General features: G+C 45.0%; 1 protein-coding gene across 1 annotated transcript in view; it reads right to left on the bottom strand.

Annotated features, from left to right (window-relative positions):
• LOC117671257 (glycerophosphodiester phosphodiesterase 6) overlaps positions 1–9,982 on the bottom strand; it is a 23,375-nt gene extending 13,393 nt beyond the window's left edge. The window contains exons 1-7 of the mRNA XM_087895740.1: positions 9,789–9,982; positions 8,430–8,533; positions 7,781–7,874; positions 4,695–4,754; positions 2,651–2,749; positions 1,817–1,910; positions 924–1,069 (exon numbers count right to left, since the gene is read on the bottom strand). Coding sequence (XP_087751866.1) covers positions 924–1,069; positions 1,817–1,910; positions 2,651–2,749; positions 4,695–4,754; positions 7,781–7,874; positions 8,430–8,533; positions 9,789–9,977 — 786 coding nt within the window. The 5' untranslated portion in view covers positions 9,978–9,982. The remainder of the gene's footprint in view (positions 1–923; positions 1,070–1,816; positions 1,911–2,650; positions 2,750–4,694; positions 4,755–7,780; positions 7,875–8,429; positions 8,534–9,788) is intronic.
• Between the last annotated feature and the right edge of the window lie 4,834 nt (positions 9,983–14,816).

The following is a 14,816-nucleotide window of genomic DNA, read 5'->3' as shown; positions in this document are numbered from 1 at the left end:
CCCCCACTTTGAGACTTGGGGACTTCAACTCCCAGAATTCCTCCACTTTAAGATTTGTGGATTTCAACTTCCAGAATTCCTCCACTTTAAGTCTTGTGGCCTTCAACTTCCAGAATTCCTCCACCTTAAGAGTTGTGGACTTCAACTCCCAGAATTCCTCCACTTTAAGACTTGTGGCCTTCAACTCCCAGAATTCCTCCACTTTAAGATTTGTCGATTTCAACTTCCAGAATTCCTCCACTTTAAGACTTGTGGCCTTCAACTCCCAGAATTCCTCCACCTTAAGACTTGTGGACTTCAACTCCCAGAATTCCTCCCCTTTAAGACTTGTGGGCTTCAACTCCCAGAATTCCTCCCCTTTAAGACTTGGGGACTTCAACTCCCAGAATTCATCCACTTTAAGACTTGTGGGCTTCAACTCCCAGAATTCCTCCCCTTTAAGACTTGTGGGCTTCAACTCCCAGAATTCCTCCACCTTAAGACTTGTGGCCTTCAACTCCCAGAATTCATCCACTTTAAGACTTGTGGGCTTCAACTCCCAGAATTCCTCCCCTTTAAGACTTGTGGCCTTCACCTCCCAGAATTCATCCCCTTTAAGACTTGTGGCTTTCAACTCCCAGAATTCCTCCACTTTAAGACTTGTGGCCTTCAACTCCCAGAATTCCTCAGCCAGCCATGCATGGCTGGCTGAGGAATTCTGGGACTTGAAGTCCACAAGTCTTTAAGTGGCCAGGTTTGGAGACCCCTGCCCAACTGGGTTCTTCATTCATACATGGACCAAAATATACAATTCTTGCCACCACATCGAAGGGCTCAATCAATATTGAAGTTCTAGTTTCAACAAATCTTGAGGGAACCTACTTTGGGAGGGTTGCTTTGATAGCCCTTCTTTTGGCTACGGGGTTACTTCTGGTTCCACCTACCATGGGGGCTCCTCTGTGACCAATCAGGGCTGGCTTGGGACCCAGAGTCCCCTTCTCCCGGATGCAGGGGGAGTACATGCCCAGGGGAACGAAGATAAGGTAGATAAGGACAACCAGGTAAGGAGTAAGAATCAACACCTGTAGGACTGAAGAAGAGAGGAGGCATCAAGTTGCTGGATCAGACCATGAATTGTAACAATAGCAGAACCTAGTGGCCGTATTTAAAATTGGGACCTCTCCACATATTAACGGAATACCAGAATTGGAAGGGACCTTGGAGGTCTTCTAGTCCAACTCCCTGCTCAAGCAGGAAACCATATACCACTTCAGACAAATGGTTATCCAATCTCTTCTTCAAAACCTCCAGTGATGGAGAGCCACAACTTCTGGTGGCAAGCTTTTCCACTGGTTAATTGTCCTCACTGTTGGGAAGTTTCTCCTTAATTCCAGGTTGCTTCTCTCCTTGATGAGTTTCTGTCAATTGTTTCTTCTCCTGCCCTCAGGGGCTTTGGAGAATAGGTTGACCCCCTCCTCTTCCCTATGGCAGCCCCTCAAATACTGGAAGACTGCTCTCATGTCACCCCAAATCCTTCTCTTCATTAAACTAGACATACCCAATTCCTGCAACCAATTTTGGTACGTGTTTAGCCTTTCATCAAGGGAGGTTTCATTTCTGCCAGAAATAAATCGCTGACAGAAAGAGAGGACTTGGTAGCAGAGGTTTTCCTCAGTCAGAGGAAACTTGGCCTTCTTTTACTAACGAGCACCAAAACAAACCTGAGCAGGTGCCTCACGTTTAGGAATCAGCTTGAAGGGCTGAGACAGGAGATCCATTTCCAACGCTAAAGACTCTTACGTGGGGCCCGAATGGTTATTAGCTGGAGATACACTACCTTTATCACGTACCCGGAAGAAATGCAGAGACACCGGCCAAGCCAAGAGCACCATGGTGAATATGGCAACCACGTGAAGAAAAGGAGCTGTCACCTGTGAGGAGGAGGAGGAGGAGGAGGAGGAGGAGGAGGAAGAGGGGGAGAAGACGGGATGGGGGAGAAGAAGAAGAGGGGGAAGAGGAGGAAGAAGAAAAGAAGAAAGGAAAGGAAGGACCAAAACTGGATGCAGGATTCCCAGTGTGGTGTTACGAAGGCTTTATAAAGCGGTCCTAACACTTCATGTCAATCTTGATCCTATCCCTCTGTTCATGGGCTTGTTAGAAAATAAGTTACACCAAACTATTATTATTATTATTATTATTGGTTAATCTTTAGTGAGATTCACAGCCTTTGAGGCTGGTTAATAGCTCAGCAGCTCGAGTCCTAACCAAGGACCTAGGAACTGTTAAGGTATCGTTGGAGGATGTAAGCTGTTCCGAGTAAGGTGGTTTTTTGTAGAGTCAAAATGTTCGAGTCCGGCAAATTTAGAATTTCTAAATAGCAGGGTAGCCCTTTGGGTATTGCTCCAAGGGCTCCAATTACAATCGGGACAACACACGATTTCTTTTTCCACAGTCGCTCAACTTCAATTTGTAAGTCCTGGTACTTTGTGATTTTTTCTTCTTCTTCTTCTTCTTCTTCTTCTTCTTCTTCTTCTTCTTCTTCTTCTTCTTCTTCTTCTTCTTCTTCTTCTTCTTCTTCTTCTTCTTCTTCTTCTTTTTTTTATTATTATTATTATTATTATTATTATTATTATTATTATTATTATTATTAATTAAAATAATCCCTTCTTACCTGAAATGACAAGTAGAACGTGTGCCATTGACGGGTCCAAAACATTGTGATAACTGCTAAGCCAGTGAAGGAGAGGGATAGGGTGAAAAGGACCACGTGCTAAAGAGATCAAGGAAGAGATTATTTATTGATTTAAGTGGCATCATTGATGAGATTTCAGCAAAGACCAAGACCTCCAGATCAATTATTCTCAAGGCCATCTAAAGAAGGGGTCTCCCTTTTTTTTTTTTTTTTTTTGCCTATGAGTTGACAGTCACTCACCGCTCCTGCTCAATACTTGGTCTGGTTGCCCCAGCTTCTTGGCGGCTGCAATGGCTGCCGCCCCCGCTGCCGAGTCAGAGAGAGTTTCCTCTAACCTTCGAGGAACTTGCCTGTTCCTCTTGGTCTTCCGAGGTGCCTCTCCTTCTTCCCCATCCCTATGAAATGGTTCCGGTCTGAAGACCCCTTGGCAGTAGCTTATCATCCGGGTTTTCGCAGAGCTTGTCAGAGCCCGCTATTTCCCCGACTGTCTCTCCGCGACGCTTCCAGTCAAATCCATGCATGGCTGGCTGAGGAATTCTGGGACTTGAAGTCCACAAGTCTTAAAGCGCCCTGATCTAAAGTCCTTCGAAGAACACCTCACTACTTTTGGTGTGAAATTTACTTTTTGGGGGATAGAAGGGCCTGAAGGGAAGAATAAATGCAACGTGGACTCCTTGTATATGTATCTTTTAAGTCAGTTTGGACTCCTGGAAGCTCCCTGGATGAGTCCCTGCGATTTTCTTGACAAGATTTTCGGAGGTGGTTTGCCATTGTCTCCATCATGGGGCGGAGAGAAAGGGACTGGCTCAAAGTCACCCAGCTGGCTTCAAACTGAAGGTAGAACTAGAACTCACGGTCTCCCAGTTTCTGAGCCTGATGCCTTAACCACGACACAAAACCGCTTTCTCCGACTCCCCCCATTCCTGTGTCAAAAGGAATTGACACCGGATGTCTGAATTTCTTCAGACATCCTGAAGAAATGTCTGAATTTCTTTTTGTGTATCAGCGATTGTTTCCCAATTAAATTAAATTAAATTAAAAAAACAAAACAATTTCCATTTCTGTAGGTCATTTCAGGCATACGTATGTTAACAATTATAGAGATTGGTTTAGTTAGTTAAGGTGCTGGCCTAGAAACAGGACACGGTGAGTTCTAGTCCCACCTTAGGCATGAAAGCTGAGTGGGGGAATTTGGACCAGTCACCAGGAGTCAGTGAATTCTAGTGCCACCTAAGCCATGAAAACAGTGGGGTGACTTTGGACCAATCCCCAGGAGATGGGGAGTTCTAGTCCAGTCTTAGGCATGAAAGCCAGCTGGGTGACTTTGGACCAATCACCAGGAGATGGGGAGTTCTAGTGCCCTAGAACTTACTTCTTCTTTTTTTTTTTCTACATTGAATTTCATTTCCCAGGACTGTTTTTCCCAAACTGGAAGGAGATGTTGTGGCTCCATCCTCCGAGCCTATCTTATCGGAGGAAGAAGGCTCTGAACATGAAGGAGAGGAGACGGCCAGGCCTTCCTCTCCAGGACCCTCCTCTCTGGCAATGCCTCAGGTGTCTCCCGAAGGAGAAGAGATTGGGCAGGAGCCAGGTGTTTCGGATAGTGACGAAGAAACATTGTGGTTGGACCCACGCCAGCGTCGGAGAGACAAGCGTGAGCAGCAGAAAAGGAGGCGTGCTAGAGATTAAGCTGAGTCACTGGACCACACCCCACAGGCTATAAAAGGGAGTGTGGTGGCCATTCGGACTCTGTGACGGACAAAGCTAATCTCTGGCGAGGCACTTGCACCTTCGGACACAACATCTATTTGCCGTGGATTTCATTCAAACTGTGTGTATTTTTGTCTGTGTTATCAGAGTAAAAGCTCTTGGCAGGCAGTCACGGAGTTGCTGCCAAGTTCCTTATCACTGACGTTGAGTGTTTGAAGAGTTTATTTAACCCTCGGCTGGCTGGTTGGGTGTGTGCGTGGTACGGGGATAGAACAGGAGATTGGCCATTGGGAAGGAAGTCAAATGGATTTACCTTGTGGCACCAGTGGAGTTCCAACTCTTGACTTTCAAACAGTAGTAAAACTGATATAAACTGTAAAAGAAGGGCACATGCTTAGTTGTAGCCGACGGATGGTAGGGGAAGAGGAAATGTATGTATTACCGTGTTTCCCCCAAAAATAAGACCCTGTCTTATATATTTTTTAAACCCTAAAATACATGCTTGGCCTTATTGTCATGTGCTCAAAAGACCAATTGGGCTTATTATCAGGGGATGTCTTATTTTGGAGGAAACAGGGTACTAAATTTAATAAATCAATGTTACTCATTTATTGATTATTAATATTATGAATAAATAAACATAGGTATTAATTTTTCCCTAGCCATCCTCAGCTCTCATAACTCAATGTGACATAAGAAGCATTCAACCAGCGATTTCAGAAGTTCATACCATGTGTTGGCAGATATAAATTCCGTTGCTATCAGATACAGGTAGTCCCCGAATTACAACCACGATTGAGCAAAACCCAAAATGTTGTTAAGTGAGACCGTTGTTAAGTGAGTTTTGACTCATTTTATCGCTTTTCCTGCCGCGGTTGCTAAGCGAATCACTGCAGTTGTTAAGCAAGTAACACGGTCGTTGAGTGGATCTGACTCCCTCGTTGACTTTGCTTGACAGAAGGTTGCAAAAGTTGAGGACGTAACCCCAGCGACAATGCAACCGTCATAAATATGAGTCATTTGCCAAGTGCCGGAACTTTGATGGCGTGACCATGGGGGATGCTACAATGGTCGTAAGTGTAAAAACCGGTCATAAGTCAGTCTTTTGGGCTCCATTGTGTATTTGAACCATCACTAAATGAATGGTTGTAGGTCAAGGATTATCTGTACTGATTTAAGAGAATGTTTGTAACTCAGGATTGAGCTGTGGGGTCCTTGGTGCCCTCTGAGCCTGGTTGTTTTCTTGCAGACGTTTCATGACCCAACTAGGTAACATCATCAGTGCTTGAAGGAGGTGGGATTGGAGGAGGAGGAGGAGGGCTCTCTGAGCTTGGTTATTTTCTTGCAGACGTTTCATTACCCAACTAGGTAACATCATCAGGGTCTGCAAGGAAACAAAGAAGCTCAGAGAGCACCGAGGATCCCACATTTGGAGCTATGTGAAAAAAATCGAGATACAATTCCTAGTTTTTGTCAACACGTGTTTTAAAATAGGACTTCCATCCCATCTCCCATCCCATAGTCACTGGTTTCATCCATCCATCCATCCATCCATCCATCCACCCACTCATCCATCCATCCATCCATCCATCCATCCACTCATTCATCCATCCACCCATCCATCCATCCATCCATCCATCCATCCATCCATCCACTCATTCATCCATTCATCCATCTATCCATCCATCCATCCATCCATCCATCCATCCACCCACTCATTCATCCATCCATCCATCCATTCATCCATCCACCCATCCATCCATCCATCCATCCACTCATCCATCCATCCATCCATCCATCCATCCATCCATCCATCCATCCATTCATCCATCCATCCATCCATCCATCCATCCATCCATCCATCCACCCATTCATTCATTCATTCATTCATTCATTCATTCATTCATCCATCCATCCATCCATCCATCCATCCATCCATCCACCCATTCATTCATCCATCCATCCATCCATCCATCCATCCATTCATCCATCCATCCATCCATCCATCCATCCATCCATCCATCCACCCACTCATCCATCCATCCATCCATCCATCCATCCATCCATCCATCCACCCATCCATCCATCCATCCATCCATCCACCCACCCACCCATTCATTCATTCATTGACACCCTGTCACTCCCCTGGACACCCCAAAAGTAGAAGCAGTGATCCCACTAACTCTGTCACATTTTCTTCACCTGGAAACCTATCACCAGAGCCTCAAGGAGATAGCGTCATTCCAACTGGATTGTGAAAGAAATGTCGAAATTTCTTGAGCTGGGAAACATCTCCAGGTTGAAGGTGAGGATGTAGGAGAAGGGAGGTCAGAACGTGGGATGGAGTCAAAAAAGGGATCAGCCTAGAATCCCTACATAGTCACAAGTCAACTAAGTCCAATCCCACCTTGAGTGCCATTGGCTCTTCTCTAACTCTAACTCTAACCAGGTGCTGACCATGAACTGATTTATTGCTAAAACTTCCCAACTAAGATCCCTGTGCAATGGCTTTTAGCCAGGGGTCCCCAACCAGGAGTGGGATTCAGCCGGTTCACACCAGTTCAGGCGAACCGGATGTTAATTTTAATCTGGTTCACCAAACCGGTTGTTCCAAGGACTGACTGACCGTGCCCCTCCCCGCCCCTCCCAGGAGTCTCCACGCGGCCCATTTTGGATGCCAGGTAAGTTCAGGGCACGCATGGAGGCTCTGGGAGGACGAAAAACAGGCCTACTGGAAGTCCGGAAATGGGCTTGTTTCCGGCCTCCGGAGCCCAGGAGAGGCTGTTTTTGCCCTCCTGGAAACTCCAGGAAAGCCTCTGGAGCCTGGGGAGGACAGAAAATGGGCCTACCGGAAGTCTGGAAACGGGCCTGTTTCCAGCCTCCAGAGCCCAGGAGAGGCTGTTTTCGCCCTCCTGGAGACTCCAGGAAAGCCTCTGGAGCCTGGGGAGGGCGAAAAACGGGCCTACCCGCCACAGGAGGGCGCGCAAAGTGAATCAGTTGTTACAACTGGTGAACCCACCACTATTCCCAACCCCCCGGTCTGTGGACCTGCACCGGGCCACGGCATGCCAGAAACCGGGCCACACAAACAAGCGAAGCCCCATCCACACTAAACCACGTTCCCTCCGGTCCACGGAAAAACCTCTCTCCACGGAACCGGTCACCGGTGCTCAAAAGGTCGGGGGGCCACTGATTTTTAGCAATGAATCAGTTTAATGGCACCTTCACGTGTCTTTCCCATCTGCCTTTCGAATACCAGTCTGTGCCCCTGAGCCTTCCCACCTGAGATCTTTCACACGATCACCCCACCCACGCTTTCGAATTTAAATTTTGGCCCCGACGTCCACCTCACTGTCTTTCGGGGAAGTCTTTTATTTTAAAGGAAAGGCCTGGACTTACGATCAAGAAGAAAAGGTAGGAGAAGACGAAGACTGCCAGAAACAGCAGGAAAGTCGACCAGTGAAACCAGTAGCCTAAATTTATGAAGCTGTACCTAAAAGGATGACAAGGAACGGCGAGATTTAGATAAAAGAATTCGTCGTTCAGTAGCAAAAGACTTCGTTTCTCCTTCCCAAGCAGAATAACAGGATTGGAAGGGACCTTAAGAGGTCCTCTAGTCTAACCCTCCACTGCTCAAGCAGGAAACTCTATGCCACTCCAAAAAAATGGTTGTCCACTCTCTGCTTAAAAACCTCCAGGGATGGAGCGCCCACAACTTCTGGTGGCAAGCTGTTCCACTGGTTAATTTTTCTCACTGTCAGGAAGTTTCTCCTTAATGACCTTGCTTCCCTGTTGACTTTGCTGGTCAGAAGGTCGCAAAAGGGAATCCCGTGACCTTGGGAAACAGCAACGGTCGTAAGTAGGAACCCGTTGGCCCAGCATCTGGTTTTCGATCGCGTGACGACTGCAAAAGTCGTAACTGTGAAAAACGGACTCACGCGTCCCTTTTTTTTTCATTGCCGTTGTAACTTTGAAACGGTCACTAAATGAACTGTTGTCAGTCGAGGACTTCCTGTACTAGGAATAAGAGGCTTGCTTGGACACTTACCAATCAAAGCTGTTGTAGTCATTTCTGGCTTCTCCCCACATGTAGAGAAAGACAAAGGAAAAGCTGAACGTCAGAACCAAGAGGGAAAAATACATGCATTCTCCCTATTAAGGAAAAAAAAAAAGGATGTTTAGATTAACAGAGTTGGAAGGGACCTTGGAGGTCATCTAGTCCAACCCCCCCCCACCCAAGCAGGAGACCCTACACCATTTCTGACCGATGGCACTCCAGTCTCTCCTTGAAAGCTTCCAGGGATGAAGCTCCCACAACTTCTGAAGGCAACTTCTGTTCCATGGGTTGATTGTTCTCACTGTCAGAAAATTCCTCCTTATTTCCAGGTTGAATCTCTCCTTGGTCAGTTTCCATCCATTCTTCCTTGTCTGGCTTTCGGGGGCTTTGCAAAATAGCTTGACCCCCTTCCTCCTCTCTGTGTCAGCCCCCCAAATATTGGAAGATGCTCTCCTGTCTCCCCTGGTCCTTCTCTTCACTAGACTAGCCAAGCCCAGTTCCTGCAACCGTTCATCGTATGTTTTAGCCTCCAGTCCCCTCATCCTCTTGGTTGCTCTTCTCTGCACTCTTTCTAGAGTCTCAACATCCTTTTTTACAGTGTGGTGACCAAAGCTGGATGCAGGACTCTAGGTGTAGTCTTACTAAGGCTTTACAGAGTGGTATTAGTACCTCCCTTGATCTTGATTGTATCCCTCTGTTATTGCAGTTTAGGATTGCGTTGGCTTTTTTGGCTGCCGCTGCACACGACTAGCTCATATTTAGCTGGTTTTCCACTAAGATTCCAAGATCTCTCCCACACAGCATCACATCTAGACTTTAATCGGAATATTTGTGCTACCTGAAATGTGGAGGCTACCCCTGGAAATTTAGGCTTATCTTTAGTTTTCAAGGGTTGCTCCCCCTTGCTTCAGCCTACCTTCATAAAAAGAAAAAAAGCAAACAAAATGCCCATTTATAGCACTAAGCAGAAGAGGAATAAAATCAAATTTATTAAAAGCTCAATTTAATGGACCATTCTAGGTGGAAAGAGTATCTTTTAAATCAGGGGTCTCCAACCTTGGCAACTTTAAGACTTGTGGACTTCAACTCCCAGAGTTCCTCAGCCAGCAAAGCTTGGAGGTTGGAGACCCCTGCTTTAAATCCAGCTGTCTGTTAAATCCAGCTGTCCGTTAAATCCAGCTGTCCGTTAAATCCAGCTGTCCGTTAAATCCAGCTGTCCGTTAAATCCAGCTGTCCATTAAATCCAGCTGTCTGTTAAATCCAATTGTCCGTTAAATCCAGCTGTCTGTTAAATCCAGCTGTCCGTTAAATCCAGCTGTCTGTTGAGGAGAGAGGAAAATATCATTGTACCTTATGGCAACACCAGAGTCCTGGTTTAATCCTTTTGCGGTTCTGGTCTTGCCACTGGCAGGAATATAAGCCAACCAGGCAAGAAACGAAGTTTTCGTATTTACAGAATTTGTTCAAACATTTCTTCGTTTTTTTGAACTTGGATTTCTTGACATGGGTAGGAGGGTTCTCCATCGGTAGGTCATCCATCTGTGCGGCCTGGAAGATGAATTCAACAAAGGAAGTTGGAGAGGAATGGTGAAGAGACACAGAGATGTTCCCCTAACTAGGGGTTCTTCAAATTTGACAACTTTTAAGACTTGTGGACTTCAACTCCCAGAATTCCCCAGCCGGCATGGCCGCCTTAGGAATTCTGGGAGTTGAAATTCACAAGTCTTAAATTCTGGAAGTTGAAGTCCACAAGTTTTAAAGTCGGAATGTGAGGAGGATTCGTTTCTTCACCCTAGTCTCCATCTATCTAGACCAGGGCTCTCCAAAATTGGCAAATTGAAGACTTGTGGACTTCAACTCCCAGAATTCCCCAGTCAGCATTCTGGGAGTTGAAGTCCACAAGTCTTAAAAGTGGCCAGATTTGGAGATCCCTGCTCTATGGACCTGCCCTGGGTTTATTTTTTCATCTATTTATCCAATTTTGAAAACTGTGTACAGGTACTCCTCGTCTTACCACCACAATTGAGAGAAGAGATTGGACAGCCATTTGTCTGAAATGGTATGGGATCTCCTGCTTAAGCAGAGGGCTGGACTAGAAGACCTCTAAAGTCCCTTCCAACTCTGTTATTCTGTTAAAGAGTGATGCGTTAAGGAGATGAGGATTTGAGAACGTTGGCCATGAATGAACTAGGCCTGTCTAACAAAGAGAAGAACTAGGGGTGATGTGATAGCAGTCTTCTAATATTTGAGGGGCTGCCCCAAAGAAAAAGGGGTCAACTTATTCTCCAAAGCCCTTGAGGGTAGGACAAGAAGCAATGGGTGGAAACTAATCAAGGAGAGAAGCAACCTAGAACTAAGGAGAAATTTCCTGACAGTGAGAACAATTAACCAGTGGAACTACTTGCCACCAGAAGTTGTGGGTGCCCCATGGTGGTTTTTAAGAAGAGATTGGACAGCCATTTGTCTGAAATGGTTTAGGATTTCCTGCTTGAGCAGGGGGTTGGACTAGAAGACCTCAAGGGTCCCTACCAAGTTACTCTGTCATTCTGTTACTCCGCTTTTTGATGCATTGCATATATACTAAATCTATGTGCCACTGGTTTTCTGTACCTTATTATAAGGCCTGTCTTTCCTTTTTGGATGGAGGGGAAGGAGAAAAGGTGGTGGGATTATTATGTCTTAGGGTCTGGTGGCTCAGCAGACTGATAGCATTGTGATTAACACCAGCTGCCTGCAATTACTGCAAGTTCAAATCCCACCAGGCTCAAGGTTGACTCAGCCTTCCATCCTTTCTAAGGTAGGTAAATTGAGGACCCAGTTTGTGGTGGCAATAAGTTGACTTTGTATAAATATACAAAAGGATGAAGGCTATTGTTTAACACATTGTAAGCCGCCCTGAGTCTCCGGAGAAGGGCGGCATGTAAATCAAATTAAAAAATAAAATAAAATGTGGAGATTGAAAAATGATGGAAGCTGAAAATAAATTACATTGGTCTCGTTTCAATTCAAGACACACGCAACGAAAAATTAAACCAGACCGTGAAATGAAATAACGAGAGGAAACAAAACAGCAGAAACTTAAAAAGAAGTGTCTCGTCGCAATTAAAGATACAGGCAAAGAAAAATAAAAATAGACAATGAAATGAAATGAAACAGAAAGGAAATAAAATTGTTTGGGCAGTTCGAAACCACAATTTGCCTTTTTAAAAAAAAAAAAAACGATAGAAACGGATATTTTTAAAGCCAGAATAAAAACATTTGATTTCATAAAGGTACCTTTGAAAAATCAAGCGTCTGGTTTTGCTTTCCTGCCAAACCAGGCCTTACCTCTTCTGCTCAGCTTGCCAGAAATTCCACTTTTCTGTTTCCAGAAATTTTCTTCGTAATCTTAACTGTCATGGAACTTTTCAAGCTCCAATATTCTTTCCTTTTTGCTGCTTGTTCGTTGCTCTTCGTTTCCAAGTCAAATCCCAAAGTCCTTCTCCCGTAATCACATCCGAATCTCTTTCCTGCCTACGTGAAACGATACAGGTAGTCCTTGACTTACAACCGTTTGTAACCTTCTGACAATGGGAAAACCAGATTCGCTTAACAGCCGGGTTGCTAACTTATCAACTCCAGTGATTCACTTAACAGCTGAGGCAAAAGTGGTCATAAAACGGGGGGAAACTCTCTTAATAAATGCCTCACTTAAAAACAGAACACTTGGACTCAGTTGTCGTCGTTAAGTCGAGGACTCCCTGTATTGCTCTGGATTTATTTTTTATTCTTTTTCTGAGCCATTAACCCTTTTTTCCCCCTCCTTAGTTATTCTTATTTTCCTTTGGAACTTCAAACTGAGATGGGGAGAAGTTAATTAATTTAAATTTGAAGGTGAACCCAAACCGTGTTTGCATTCTGCAAAGCAACTGGAAATTCATACAGGAACCATCACTCCAAAGCTGGTATTACCTGGCATTTTTCATTACAGGTAGTCCTCGCCTTATGACCATAATTGAGTCCCAAATGTCCACTGTTGAGCAAGGCAGTTAAGTGAGTTTTGACTGGAAACTCAAAACAGTATTTGCTGGGTGAGCAAGGAGGAGACAGGAAGGAGGCTGAGCGTGGCTTAGCTCAACTGTTCTGTAGTAAAGCTGCTTGCTGCTGTGAAAGTAAAACTGAAAGTGAAACTCTTCTCCTCTGCTTGTGTTTTGCATTTGGAACAGATTTCTTTTCAGGTGAGGAGCGGGGAGTAGAACTCCTTAGCATCAGAGCGTGTTAATGATAATAGAGGAAATACTAATGCTCTGATGGTCATTTCAAAAAATCATTTCTTAGTGAACACCTGGAAGCCAAGAGGAACTTACAACCGTTCATTTAGACCTATTTTACGACCTTTCCTGCCGCATTTGTTAAGTGAATCACTTCAGTTGTTAAGCTAGCAACCCGGTTGTTAAGTGAATCTGCCTTCCCCATGGACTTTGCTTGTCAGACAGTCGCAAAAGGGGATCACGTGACCTGGAGGGACATTGTCATAAATATGAGTCAGTTGCCAAAGCATCTGAATTCTATTATTTATTTATTTATTTTATTAAATTTTTATACCGCCCTTCTCCCGGAGGACTCAGGGCGGTGTACAACCAGAGATAAAACCCACAACAATATAAAAGTTAAAAGACGAATTAAAAATATTAAAGAATTTGGCCGAAAAAGCTAAAATAAAGACAACCCATTAAAATAGCATTCGGCCCGCCCTGCTTGGTGAAACAATAGCATTTTGAGGGCGCGGCGAAAGGTGCGAAGGTCGGGAATCCTACGAATCTCCGGGGGCAGCTCATTCCAGAGGGCGGGTGCCCCCACAGAGAAGGCTCTCCCCCTGGGGGTCACCAGTCGACATTGCTTGACTGACGGCACCCTGAGGAGTCCTTCTCGGTGGGAGCGTACTGGTCGATGGGAGGCTATCGGTGGCAGACGGCGGTCTCGTAAGTACCCGGGTCCTAAGCCATGGAGCGCTTTAAAGGTGGCGACCAACACCTTGAATTGCACCCGGAAGACCACTGGGAGCCAGTGCAGCTCGCGCAGGAGGGGTGTCACGTGGGCGCAACGAGTTGCACCCATAACCACCCGCGCGGCCACATTCTGGACCAGTTGGAGCCTCCGGGTGCTCCTCAAGGGGAGCCCCATGTAGAGACCGTTGCAGTAGTTCAGGCGGGAAGTGAGGAGGGCATGAGTGACCGTGCGTAACTTTGAATAGTCACTAAACGAACAGTTGTAAATTGAGGACTATCTATTTTAAAGAGATGAGATTAGCATCTTTAGCATGACAGTCTAATAAGCCTCTTTTCTCAATTCTGGAAATATTTTTCTTCTGCCAACAAGGCCATTTTTTAAAAATAAGTGGGAATTATTATTTTTTCAGCAGCCTAGTAACAGCCAGCGTATTCTGAAAGTCCTTGAATACACTTGCAGATTCGCTTAAGGACCATTTTACTGACTTAACACCTGTAGTGATTCACTTAACGGTAACCACTGTGGCAAGAAAGGCCATTAAATGGGGCAAATCTCATTTAACAACTGTCTCACTTAGCAACAGAAATGTTGGGCTCACTTATGGTCGTAAGTTGAGCACAACCTGTACATTGTGCAAAAAGAAAAAATGGAAAGAGAAGGAAAGGTTTTATTCTGATTATGATCTCAGCATATCCCTGTCTGCAAACTACTAAGAATTTTATTTTAAAACTAGCTGGATGCCCGTGCTTTGCTTACGAAACTATGTGCTCGGGCTTGATAAATGGACACGTGCAGCCTGAAACTTAATGTAGAATGTGTAACTCCGTAGCATCCGAGTGTGTTAATATAATGCAACTGGCAGTTGGAACAGAGTGGGAGGTGGAGTAGAAGTCCCAGCCCGCAGCATCCATCCTGTCAGTGTGTGAGAGAGTTGAGGGGTGTTTGGAAACTCAAACAGTATTTGCTGGGTGAGCAAGAAGGAGACAGGAAGGAGGCTGGGCATGGCTTAAGATCAACTGTTCTGTAGTAAAGCTGCTTGCTGCTGTGAAAGTGAAACTGAAAGTGAAACTCCTCTCCTCTGCTTGTGTTTTGCATTTGGAACAGATTTCTTTTCAGGTGAGGAGGAGGAGGAGAACTCCTTAGAATCAGAGCATGTTAATAATAATATAGGAAATACTAATGCTCTGATGGTCATTTCAAAAAATCGTTTCTTAGTGAGCACCTATAAGCCAAGAGGAACATACGTGACAAATTTCAAGTTTGTAGGCTTTACGGTTCTGGTGATTTTGTGATGAATGTGTGAGTGGTTTTTGCTTTTATATATTGTATATTGTATATAGATGTCCGTATATTGTATATGGACTTCTCAATTCCTTGTCTTTAAAAATG

The sequence above is a fragment of the Pantherophis guttatus genome, chromosome 5 (genome assembly GCF_059756535.1).
Source record: "Pantherophis guttatus breed Tessera chromosome 5, ASM5975653v1, whole genome shotgun sequence".
Classification (NCBI taxonomy): Eukaryota; Metazoa; Chordata; class Lepidosauria; order Squamata; family Colubridae; genus Pantherophis; species Pantherophis guttatus.
Note: the sequence above shows the minus strand (reverse complement) of the source record. Positions and strands in the feature narration are given on the sequence as shown.